The sequence below is a fragment of the Salvelinus sp. IW2-2015 genome, unplaced genomic scaffold (genome assembly GCF_002910315.2).
Source record: "Salvelinus sp. IW2-2015 unplaced genomic scaffold, ASM291031v2 Un_scaffold2322, whole genome shotgun sequence".
Lineage (NCBI taxonomy): Eukaryota > Metazoa > Chordata > Actinopteri > Salmoniformes > Salmonidae > Salvelinus > Salvelinus sp. IW2-2015.
Window position 1 is genome coordinate 141,984 of NW_019943647.1, and position 12,476 is coordinate 154,459.

The 12,476-nt window shown below is 43.2% G+C and overlaps 1 protein-coding gene across 1 annotated transcript in view; it reads left to right on the forward strand.

Annotated features, from left to right (window-relative positions):
- Positions 1–5,285: 5,285 nt before the first annotated feature.
- LOC112073620 (TBC1 domain family member 23) overlaps positions 5,286–12,476 on the forward strand; it is a gene marked incomplete at its 3' end in the record, with an annotated part of 19,006 nt that continues 11,815 nt past the window's right edge. The window contains exon 1 of the mRNA XM_024140882.2: positions 5,286–5,412. Coding sequence (XP_023996650.1) covers positions 5,375–5,412 — 38 coding nt within the window. The remainder of the gene's footprint in view (positions 5,413–12,476) is intronic.

Here is a 12,476-nt window from a genome sequence, read left to right on the forward strand (position 1 = left end):
ATAGCCGATCATTCAGAGTTAGAGACAGCAGGTGTGGTAGAGAGAGAGAGTTGAAAACAGCAGGTCCGGGACAAGGTAGCACRTCCAGTGAACAGGTCAGGGTTCCATTGTATTTAATAAAAAATGTTCTATTGTATTATTGACTGTACGCTTGTTTATTCCATGTGTAACTCTGTGTTGTTGTTTGTGTTGCACTGCTTTGCTTTATCTTGGCCAGGTCGCAGTTGTAAATGAGAACTTGTTCTCAACTGGCCTACCTGGGTAAATAAAGGTAAAATAGAAAAAAAATTGCCGCAGGCAGAACAGTTGAAACTAGAGCAGCAGCACGACCAGATGGACTGGGTACAGCAAGGAGTCATCAGGCCAAGTAGTCCTGAGGCATGGTCCTAGGGCTCAGGTCATCTTAGAGAGAGAAAGAAAGAGAGAGAAAGAAAGAGAGAATTAGAGAGAGCATACTTAAATTCACACAGGACACCGGATAAGACAAGAGAAATACTCCAGATATAACAGACTGGCCCTAGCCCCCGACACATAAACTACTGCAGCATAAATACTGGAGGCTGAGACAGGAGGGGTTGGGAGACACTGTGGCCCAGTCTGACGATACCCCCGGACAGGGCCAACCAGGCATGATTTAACCCCACCCACTTTGCTAAAGCACAGCCCCCACACCAACTAGAGGGATATCTTCAAACCACCAACCTACTACCCTGAGACAAGGCCGAGTATAGCCCACAAAGATCTCCCCCATGGCACGAACCCGAGGGGGGGCGCCAATCCAGACTTGAAGATCACGTCAGTGACTCAACCCACTCAAGTGACGCAGCCCTCCTAGAGACGGCATGGAAGAGCACCAGTAAGCCAGTGACTCAGCCCCCGTAATAGGGTTAGAGGCAGAGAATCCCAGTGGAGAGAGGGGAACCGGCCAGGCAGAGACAGCGAGGGCGGTTCGTCGCTCCAGTGCCTTTCCGTTCACCTTCACACTCCTGGGCCAGACTACACTCAATCATAGGACCTACTGAAGAGATAAGTCTTCAGTAAAGACTTAAACGTTGAGACCAAGTCTGCGTCTCTCACATGGGTAGGCAGACTATTCCATAAAAATTGAGATCTATAGGAGAAAGCCCTGCCTCCAGCTGTTTGCTTAGAAATTCTAGGGACAATTAGGAGGCCTGCGTCTTGTGACCATAGCGTACGTGTAGGTATGTACGGCAGGACCAAATCGGAAAGATAGGTAGGAGCAAGCCCATGTAATGCTTTGTAGGTTAGCAGTAAAACCTTGAAATCAGCCCTAGCCTTAACAGGAAGCCAGTGTAGAGAGGCTAGCACTGGAGTAATATGATCACATTTTTTGTTTCTAGTCAAGTTTCTAGCAGCCGTGTTTAGCACTAACTGAAGTTTATTTAGTGCTTTATCCAGGTAGCTGGAAAGTAGAGCATTGCAGTAGTCTAACCTAGAAGTAACAAAAGCATGGATACATTTTTCGGCATCATTTTTGGACAGAAAGTTTCAGATCAATTCAAATCAAATGTTATTTGTCACATACACATGGTTAGCATGTTAATGCGAGTGTAGCAAAATGCTTGTGCTTCTAGTTCCGACAATGCAGTAATAACCAACGAGTAATCTAACCTAACAATATCCCAACTACCTTATACACACAAGTGTAAAGGGATAAAGAATATGTACATAAAGATATATGAATGAGTGATGGTACAGAACGCATAGGCAAGATGCAGTAGATGGTATAGAGTACAGTATATACAGTGGGGAGAACAAGTATTTGATACACTGCCGATTTTGCAGGTTTTCCTACTTACAAAGCATGTAGAGGTCTGTAATTTTTATCATAGGTACACTTCAACTGTGAGAGACGGAATCTAAACAAAAATCCAGAAAATCACATTGTATGATTTTTAAGTAAATAATTTGCATTTTATTGGATGACATAAAGTATTTGATACATCAGAAAAGCAGAACTTAATATTTGGTACAGAAACCTTTGTGTGGCAATTAACAGAGATCATACGTTTCCTGTAGTTCTTGACCAGGTTTGCACACACTGCAGCAGGATTTTGGCCCACTCTCCATACAGACCTTCTCCAGATCCTTCAGGTTTCGGGGCTGTCCGCTGGGCAATACGGACTTTCAGCTCCCTCCAAAGATTTTCTATTGGGTTCAGGTCTGGAGACTGGCTAGGCCACTCCAGGACCTTGAGATGCTTTCTTACGGAGCCACTCCTTAGTTGCCTGGCTGTGTGTTTCGGGTCGTTGTCATGCTGGAAGAACCAGCCACGACCACTTTCAATGCTCTTACTGAGGGAAGGAGGTTGTTGGCCAAGATCTCGCGATACATGGCCCCATCCATCCTCCCCTCAATAGGTGCAGTCGTCCTGTCCCCTTTGCAGAAAAGCATCCCAAAGAATGATGTTTCCACCTCCATGCTTCAGGTTGGGATGGTGTTCTTGGGTTGTACTCATCCTTCTTCTTCCTCCAAACACGGCGAGTGGAGTTTAGACCAAAAAGCTCTATTTTTGTCTCATCAGACCACATGACCTTCTCCCATTCCTCCTCTGATCATCAGATGGTCATTGGCAAACTTCAGACGGCCTGGACATCGCTGGCTTGAGCAGGGGATCTTGCGTGCGCTGCAGGATTTTAATCCATGACGGCATGGTGTGTTACTAATGGTTTTCTTTGAGACTGTGGTCCCAGCTCTCTTCAGGTCATTGACCAGGTCCTGCCGTGTAGTTCTGGCTGATCCTCAACTTCCTCATGATCATTGATGCCCCACGAGGTGAGATCTTGCATGGAGCCCCAGACGAGGGTGATTGACCGTCATCTTGACTTCTTCCATTTTCTAATAATTGCGCCAACAGTTGTTGCCTTCCACCAAGCTGCTTGCCTATTGTCCTGTAGCCCATCCCAGCCTTGTGCAGGTCTACAATTGTATCCCTGATGTCCTTACACGCTCTCTGGTCTTGGCCATTGTGGAGAGGTTGGAGTCTGTTTGATTGAGTGTGTGGACAGGTGTCTTTTATACAGGTAACGAGTTCAAACAGGTGCAGTTAATACAGGTAATGAGTGAAAGACAGGAGGGCTTCTTAAAGAAAAACTAACAGGTTTGTGAGAGCCGGAATTCTTACTGGTTGGTAGTGATACAAATACTTATGTCATGCAATAAAATGCAAATTAATTACTTAAAATCATACAATGTGATTTTCTGGATTTTTTGTTTTAGATTCCGTCTCTCACAGTTGAAGTGTACCTATGATAAAAATTACAGACCTCTACATGCTTTTGTAAGTAGGAAAACTTGCAAAATCGGCAGTGTAACTCAAATACTTGTTCTCCCCACTGTACATATGAGATGAGTAATGTAGGGTATGTAAACATTATATAAAGTAGCATTGTTTAAAGTGACTAGTGATACATTTATTACATCCAATTTTTAATTATTAAGTGGCTAGAAATTTGAGTCAGTATGTTGGCAGCAACCACTCAATGTCAGATGGCCTTGAGATAGAAGCTGTTTTTCAGTCTCTCGGTCCCAGCTTTGATGCACCTGTACTGACCTCACCTTCTGGATGATAGCGGGGTGAACAGGCAGTGGCTCGGGTGGTTGTTTTCCTTGATGATCTTTTTGGCCTTCCTGTGACAACGGGTGGTGTAGGTGTCCTGGAGGGCAGGTAATTTACCCACGGTGATGCGTTGTGCAGACCTCACTACCCTCTAGAGAGCCTTACGGTTGTGGGCGGAGCAGTTGCCGTACCAGGCGGTGAAACAGCCCGACAGGATGCTCTCGATTGTGCATCTGTAAAAGTTTGTGAGGGTTTTAGGTGACAAGCCAAATTTCTTCAGCCTCCTGAGGTTGAAGAGGCGCTGTTAAAGATGCATTCCAGTCTCACTCGGCTTAAAGTAGAAGAAAGATTGACTGCATCACTTTTTGTTTTATGAGAAATATTACTTGAATGAAAATTCCAAATTGTCTGTATAATCAAATAACATAGTTCTGACATGCCACCAGGGGTCTCTTCACAGTCCCCAAGTCCAAAACCAATTTAAGGCAGCGCACAGTATTGTATAGAGCCATGGTTACATGGAAAACCCTTCCATCTCAAATTACCCAAGAAAACAGCAAAATCAGCATTAAAAAACAAAACAATACCCCACAAGACCGCTCCCCTATCTGACCTAGATAACTTGTATGTCTATTTAAACTAATATTTTTTCGGAGTGTTTTGTCTGCACAGGACCTTTTGTATTTCTATATTCATTTGAAATGTATGTAGTTCTGTCCTTGAGCTGTTCTTGTCTATTGAAGTTCTGTATTATGTAATTCTGTATTATGTTTCATGTTTTGTGTGGATCCCAGGAAGAGTAGCTGCTGCTTTTGCAACAGTTAATGGGGATCCTAATAAAATCCTAAATACACATGGTATACACCATCTAACGAAATGCTTACTTGCAGGTTCCTTCTTGACAATGCAACAACTACAAGAAATAATAAAATATTTAATATGAACATAAAGTAAATGGCTCAGTAGAATATAAAAAACATTTTAGCATAAGTATAATACAGGAAGGCACAATTTATAGTTAAATATTTACAAGTGTTTTGGGGAAGGGGGTTGCGGGAAAAGTGTTTATACTGCAGAATTGCGTCTGTCTGTCTGTCTTTCTGCCGGTTTCTGTGTGTTTGTGACCAAATTACCAGTTATGTTTTATATTTTCTCCGAGAGAATGTCCAAGAGAGGCTATACTAACTGTGTTGTTATAAAAGGGTCATCATTTAATTAATAGTAATTTTAGAGATAACGGGAGGCAACCCCTGAGGTATAATAAGAAAAATAAATAAATAATACAAAATAAAAAAATATATTATAAGAATGAGGCAACAAGTTGCCTTCTCACCCGTCGCGACACAATGAGGGAATTCGATTAAGCTGAACTGTGGTGTACCGGGCTATGGCGTGAATCGTCAGAAGCGGTGAAGGAGGAGAGCCTTCTCAAATCGAACAGTGCGCTGCTGGGTCATGTCAAAAACGCAGCATGATGCATCGCTCAGAAACATACATATATTTTCATTAAAATATAGTTTTGTTTTCATTGTCTGATAAAGGTAGATAAAGCATGCTTATCAAAAGCAATAATTTTACATGTGAAAACACAGAATCCTACTCATTACTCTACATACTTAACCTACGTCACATTTGTTTTGAGGCGACTTCGCCGGCAGGCTGGCTCATTGCCCGGAGGCAGCCCGGTTCCAAGACGAACGCGACCAACGCTAACCCTGGGAAGGTCCTGGGCATTAATCGAATCCTCTCCATGCTCTTCTGGACGGCAATTTTGACGTTGACGTCAATACAGCAATGGCGGATGCAGTGGAGGAAGTTCTTGAAGGCAGCTGGTAAGATTAAATATAATTATCAATGTTGTTAGAGATACTTATGACATCAGTTGAATCAGTATTTTCATAATATAAAACAATATTTGTTATCTACGTTACATCTGGGAAAGTACGTTGCCGTTCTGGGGTGATGATGGTTTTGGACTGTATCGATTAGCTACTAGCCGGAGATCGAGCGATGCTCTACTCTAAAACAGACCAGCTAACGTTAGTTAGCCTAGGTAGACTTTCACGAAAAGTAGCTAGGCAATTCGATAACCATTGTTTGCAATGCTAGCTAGCTACAACAACAATTAGTGTTGTCATTCCTGAGCGACACTGCTGGTATTGTTTAGGATTTTGATGTGTAAATATTGCGAACGTTAGCTAGCTAGTTGTAGACTCGAGAGGTTGTGGCTTAGCTTTCTTTTTCTATTGTCAACAGTAGCCACTCATCCTCTATCATCAAAGTTGTACTAATGGCTGTGAGGTTCTTGCTGCCCCAGTATCTGTGCGTTATGCCGCGTTCAAAACAACTGGGAACTCGGAAATCTCCGATTTTAGTGCGTTTAAAACAACTGGGAACTCGGAAATCTCCGATTTTAGTGCGTTTAAAACAACTGGGAACTAGGGGAAAAAACGAGCTCCGACTGGGAAAATTTGTTTTGAACGTGACGTCGGAAACTCGGGCATCTTTATAGAGCTATGACATTCCAACCTGAAGATCACCGACGTCATGATTTGACCTCGGTTATTTCCGAGTTTCTAGTTGGCTTGAAAGCAGCTAGAGATGTCGACGCTGAATGTGTATGACGTGTCTGGTCTCTAACGCCCACGAAGTTCCGATTCAAACTCCCATTAGACAGCTCTGAGCAACTATCTTGATTTACTCCCATCACGGCTGGTGTGTACTTCCAAAAAAGGTATACATTTTGGGCTTCCGAGTGGCGCAGTGGTCTAAGGCACTGCATCTCAGTGCAAGAGGCGTCACTACAGTCCCTGGTTCGAATCCAGGCTGTATCACATCCGGCCGTGATTGGGCGGCGCACAATTGGCCCAGCATTTTCCGGATTTGGCCGGGGTAGGCCATCATTGTAAATAAGAATTGTTCTTAACTGACTTGCCTAGTTAGGCCAATTGATTTTGAATTGGAGCTTCCTCTGCGTTGCGCCACGTTCAAAACAACTGGGAACTCGGGGGAAAAACGAGCCCGACTGGGGGGAAACATTCAACTCGGTCCTCTTTCTAGAGCTCTGAATTCCTAACCTGAAGATCACTGATGTCATGATTTGTCCTCGTATTTTTCAGAGTTCCCAATTGTTTTGAATGCGGCGTTGGAGATCAGACACGTCATACTTATCGTCGACATCTCTAACATGCTGATCACACCGCTCGCGTCGTAAAATAAATGTACCCATGCATGTTATTCAATCATTGCACCCACACTGCTCGTGCTCGTCTGCATAGCCAGGCGCTAAAATAGAACTCGGTTCTATTTGTGATGCTTGATACGCTGCAAGTCCCGCCTCTCCCATCTCCTCATTGGTTTTTAGGAGCATATACCCACGTGGGTGATTGAAAGATGAACTGAGGTCCACACTCCAGTCCAGTTGGTGGTGGTAATGCACCTTAAAGTTGGTTGTCAACCGCCATATAAAGTCCAAAGAAGAAGAAGCCTGAAGGAGGAGCGATTACTTGAAACAAACAAAAACTTGGTTTACTGATCCAGCTAAACAGCAGTCAAATCACATTTTTATGCAGGGCGATATGGATCAAATATCATTTCATGATATTTTTGACTGTATGACAGTATTTTATGTGTTTAAATAATGTTCTAGGTATGCTTTCTGAGTATCTCATGGTCCCAGGCTGGATCAAACATCAATTATAGTGATTTCAATGGGCCTTGAAAAAAAACAATCTGCATTTTCATACAATTCTGCATTCCCTGCACTTATCATTTTGACATTGTACCACGCAGCATGGTATGGGCAAACCATCTAGGACTAGTTAATTGGTGAATTGTTGGAATCATGGAAATATAGTGATTATAATTCTATAGTTGGAATGTAGTGGGAGAAGCACCTTGAGTACATTGTTGTTTGACATGACAACGACTGAATAAGCCAGTGAGAAATACTTTTTTTACGGTAGGAACCAAAGTGTTGGTCAGTGTTTCCAGGTGATCCTAATTATGTTACATTACATGTTTTCTTATGTCATATAGCTAGCTAGCTAACCAACATATTCATGCTTACCTATTCCTCTCTGATAAGCATTTTTGTACAACAATATCTTATCTAGGCCTGCACTGGTACCAGGCAGTATTAGCTAACTAGCTACGTACATTTAGCAAGCTAGCTTACCAGCTAACTAGCGATTAGCATTAACAAGATTTATGTTTTGCAACACCTTACTAAGAAAATAAACTAGATGACAGTAGTTTGGAGACAGTAAGATACTCAAACTAATAGTGTGATTATAGAACGCTTGTGGAAAGCAGCAGGTCACCAACATTGTTGCATCCATCTGACCATGCAGAGTGAAGGCAAGAAAGTGCTCCTGACTCTGTGGTCGACTGCTCTCTCCTTGAGTGACGCAGGGCGGGGCTTAGTGTGGTTAGCAGCATGCAGGGGGAGAGGGGGAGAGATGACTCAAGTAGCAAACGGAAGTAAACTATAAAAACTATATGACATTTAACAAACCAAACATTAAAATACTGTTATAGAAGGTAAAGTAAAAACTAAAACCGTTTCTTGAATCAATAACGGTATATATTAAAATATGGTGTACTGCTCAGCCCTTACCTGAACAATGGCCTTCATCAGCTTGGTCAGGAATCGGGATAGTGGAAAGACTTTCTGCTAAATGTGTTCCTTGTCATTATAGTAAAGTGAAGAACATTCCAACAGGCTCTGTATGTGTGTCAACCAGCATACTGCAGGCAAATGATGCCATTCATTTCCCCCATTGATAGACGCTAACTACCGTGAGCGCCTATTGATGAAGGTATCTTCTCCACAGGGGACTTTAGTTAAGAGCCCAACACTCAGTCTGTATGTGGACATGCATTGTATCTTCTCCACAGGGGACTTTAGTTAGGAGCCCAACACTCAGTCTGTATGTGGACATGCAAGGTATCTTCTCCACAGGGGACTTTAGGGGGACTTTAGTTAGGAGCCCAACACTCAGTCTGTATGTGGACATGCATTGCGGTTTTGGAAACATAGTTATCAACAAAGAAATAGTAGCCTCAAGCATTCTCTGGGGTAGCACCATGGTGTAGCCGGAGGACACGCCCGCCGGCATAACTGCTGAACTGCTTCCTGTACACTACTGCATGATTGTACACAGGATTGGATTGTGGGTTTACTAACGCATTAGTTCTAGTTTGTTGAGTATAACTTTAATATGGTGACAACGTTGTACGCTGTGTAGCGGTTAGCAGTTATGGTACAAAGGTTTGGCTAGGAGAGGCTTTTTGCACCTGGTCACAGACAACTTTTGTGTTGTGCACAAGGTGAGCAGAGGAGAGCGCATAGATGTGGGAAGGAATTATACAACACGCAAAGTGATAATGCTGTATGTGGCTGCTATGATCAGGGGTGTACTTATTCTGCCGATTCTGTTGCAAAACGTTTGTTAAATGAAAGCAAACGAAACGGGGATGGACCTGCCAGAATGTGTCCAAAAGAAACACTTGTTGTAACACTTGCTCTAATGATGACACCCCAGATCAGCAAGATGCCGGTATGAGTGTGCAAGGTGGTATTGAATGTGTCACTGTCACCTTGATTACTTCAACTAGTCTCTGGACCTGTGCTATGTTATAAACTTTCATTCGTAGGCTAGGTTGTAGCAACCTCAAGATTGGTATAGGGCAAATTTGAGTATCATGTATTAGCCTAAACTGATCACTGATGCATTGAACTGTTACATTGAACTCAATTACCCCATACCCCTGCACATGGACTCAGTACTGGTACCCCATGTATATAGCCATGTTATTACCCCATACCCCTGCACATGGACTGTACTGGTACCCCGTGTATATAGCCAAGTTATTACTCCATACCCCTACACATCGACTTTGTACTGGTACCCCGTGTATATAGCCATGTTATAGTCTCGCTGGAGACTTTTATTTCCCTCACCAACTTTAAACATCAGCTATCTGAGCAGCTTACCGATCGCTGCGTCTGTACACAGCCCATCTGTAAATAGACCATCCAATCTACCTACCTCATCCCCAAATTGTTTTTATTAACTTTTCTGCTCTTTTGCACACCAGTATTTCTACTTGCACATCATCATCTGCACATCTATCACTCCAGTGTTAATCTGATAAATTGTAATTACTTTCTTACTATGGCCTATTTATTGCCTACCTCATGCCATTTGCACACACTTTATATASACTTTCTTTTTCTCTATTGTGTTATTGRCTTGTTTATTATTTACTCCATGTGTAACTCTGTGTTGTTGTCTGTGTCGAACCGCTTTGCTTTATCTTGGTCAGGTCGCAGCTGTAAATGACAACTTGTTCTCAACTGGTCTACCTGGTTAAATAAAGGTGAAATAAATAAATAAATAAAAGTATATAGCCAAGTTATTACCCCATACCCCTGCACATGGACTTGGTACTGGTACCCCATGTATATAGCCATTGTGTTCTGTTGTTACAGGGAGGGAGTCACGAGGACTGGTTGTGTCTGTGTTTACAGGGAGGGAGTCACGAGACTGGTTTTGTCTGTTGTAACAGAGAGGGACATCACTAGGACTGGTTGTGTCTGTTGTAACAGAGAGGGAATCACTAGGACTGGTTGTGTCTGTTGTAACAGAGAGGGAGTCACGAGGACTGGTTGTGTCTGTTGTAACAGAGAGGGAATCACTAGGACTGGTTGTGTCTGTTGTAACAGAGGAGGGAGTCACGAGGACTGGTGTGTCTGTTGTAACAGAGAGGGAGTCACGAGACTGGTTGTGTCTGTTGTAACAGAGAGGGAGTCACGAGAGACTGGTTGTGTCTGTTGTAACAGAGAGGAGTCACCGAGGACTGGTTGTGTCTGTTGTAACAGAGAGGGAGTCACGAGGACTAGATTGTGGCTGTTGTAATGGGGAGGGAATCACGAGGACTGTTGTGTCTGGGGAACAGGGAGGGAGTCACGAGGACTGGTTGTGTCTGTAAACAGAGAGGGAGTCACGAGGACTGGTTGTGTCTGTTGTAACAGAGAGGAATCACTATGACTGGTTGTGTCTGTTGTAACAGAGAGGGAGTCACGAGGACTGGTTGTGTCTGTTGTAACAGAGAGGGAGTCACGAGGACTGGTTGTGTCTGTTGTAACAGAGAGGAGTCACGAGGACTATTGTGTCTGTTGTAAGGGGAGGGAATCACGAGACTAGTTGTGTCTGTTTGTAACAGGAGGGGAGTCACGAGGACTGGTTGTGTTCTGTAACAGAGAGGGAGTCACGAGGACTGGTTGTGTCTGTTGTTACAGGGGGAGGGAATCACTAGGACTGGTTGTGTCTGTCTGTAACGGGGAGGGAATCACTAGGACATGGTTGTGTCTGTTGTAACCGGGAGAGATCACGGGACTGGTGTGTCTGTGTAACAGAGAGGGAGTCACGACTTGGTTGTGTCTTTGTAACAGACAGCAGAGGGAAATCACGAGGACTGGTTGTGTCTGTAACAGAGAGGGAGTCACTAGGACTGGTTGTGTCTTTGTAACAGGAGAGGGAGTCACGAGCACTGGTTGTGTCTGTAACAGGGAGGAGTACGAGACTGGTTGTGTCCGTAACAGGGAGGGAGTCACAGGACTGTTGTGTCTGTAAAGGGAGGGAGCAGAGGACTCTTGGGTTGTTTAACAGAGAGGAGTCACGAGGACTGTTGTTGTCTGTTGTAACAGAGAGGGAGTCACGAGGACTGGTTGTGTCTGTTGTGTAACAGAGAGGGATCACTAGGACTGGTTGTGTCTGTAACAGAGAGGAGTCACGAGGACTGGTTGTGTCTGTTGTAACAGAGAGGGAGTCACGAGACTGGTTGTGTCTGTTGTAACAGAGAGGAGTCACGAGACTGGTTGTGTCTGTTGTAACAGAGAGGGAGTCACGAGGACTGGTTGTTGTTGTTGTAACAGAGAGGGAATCACTAGGACTGGTTGTGTCTGTAACAGAGAGGGAGTCACGAGAGACTGGTTGTGTCTGTTGTAACAGAGAGGGATCACGAGGACTGTTTGTGTCTGTTGTAACAGAGAGGGAATCACTAGACTGGTTGTGTCTGTAACAGAGAGGGAGTCACGAGGACTGCTTGTGTCTGTTGTAGAGGTTGACCGATTTATGATTTTTCAACGCCGATACCGATTATTGGAGGACCAAAAAGCCGATTCCGATTAATCGGCCGATTTATATATAAAAAAATGTTTTTATATATATATCATACTCATACACACACACACATTTTTGTAATAATGACAATTGCAACACATACTGAATGAACAATGACCACTTTTATTTTAACTTAATATAATACATAAAATACACACACAGCTCTGAAGTGACAATGATACTGAAGAGTCTGCGTAGGAGACAGATACTCTCAACTGTTGAATAAAAATAGAGTTTAAGTTACCTGTGATGAATGTTGAAAACAAACTTTAATTTCTATATGCAGGAAATCCTATTTTAATAATGGGCATGGTAAGAATTGACGACCAAAGTGCGAGTCATAATTCCCATGACACCTAGCAAATCTGAAAAGCGGTTCCTTCATTTATTCCATAGGATATTTTTAGATTCACTTAAAATAAGGTCTGTGTTTCGTGTAGGCTTACACCACACGTGCCAATTTTATAACTGTGTAGATATCCATAGGACAAGGTAACTGATCAATATGGCTAAATATAAGCGAAGATAATTTTTTTGTAGAGTGATTTATGAAAATATTTGACAAACGTTACCTTATCCTAGTGAGATTTACACGGGTATCAAAACGTCGAGGCGGTTTAAGCCTCCACGAAACACAGACCTTATTTGAAGTAGATCAAGACATTCTCTATGAAGACATGAACGGTTAAAATAACGAAAGGCAACAA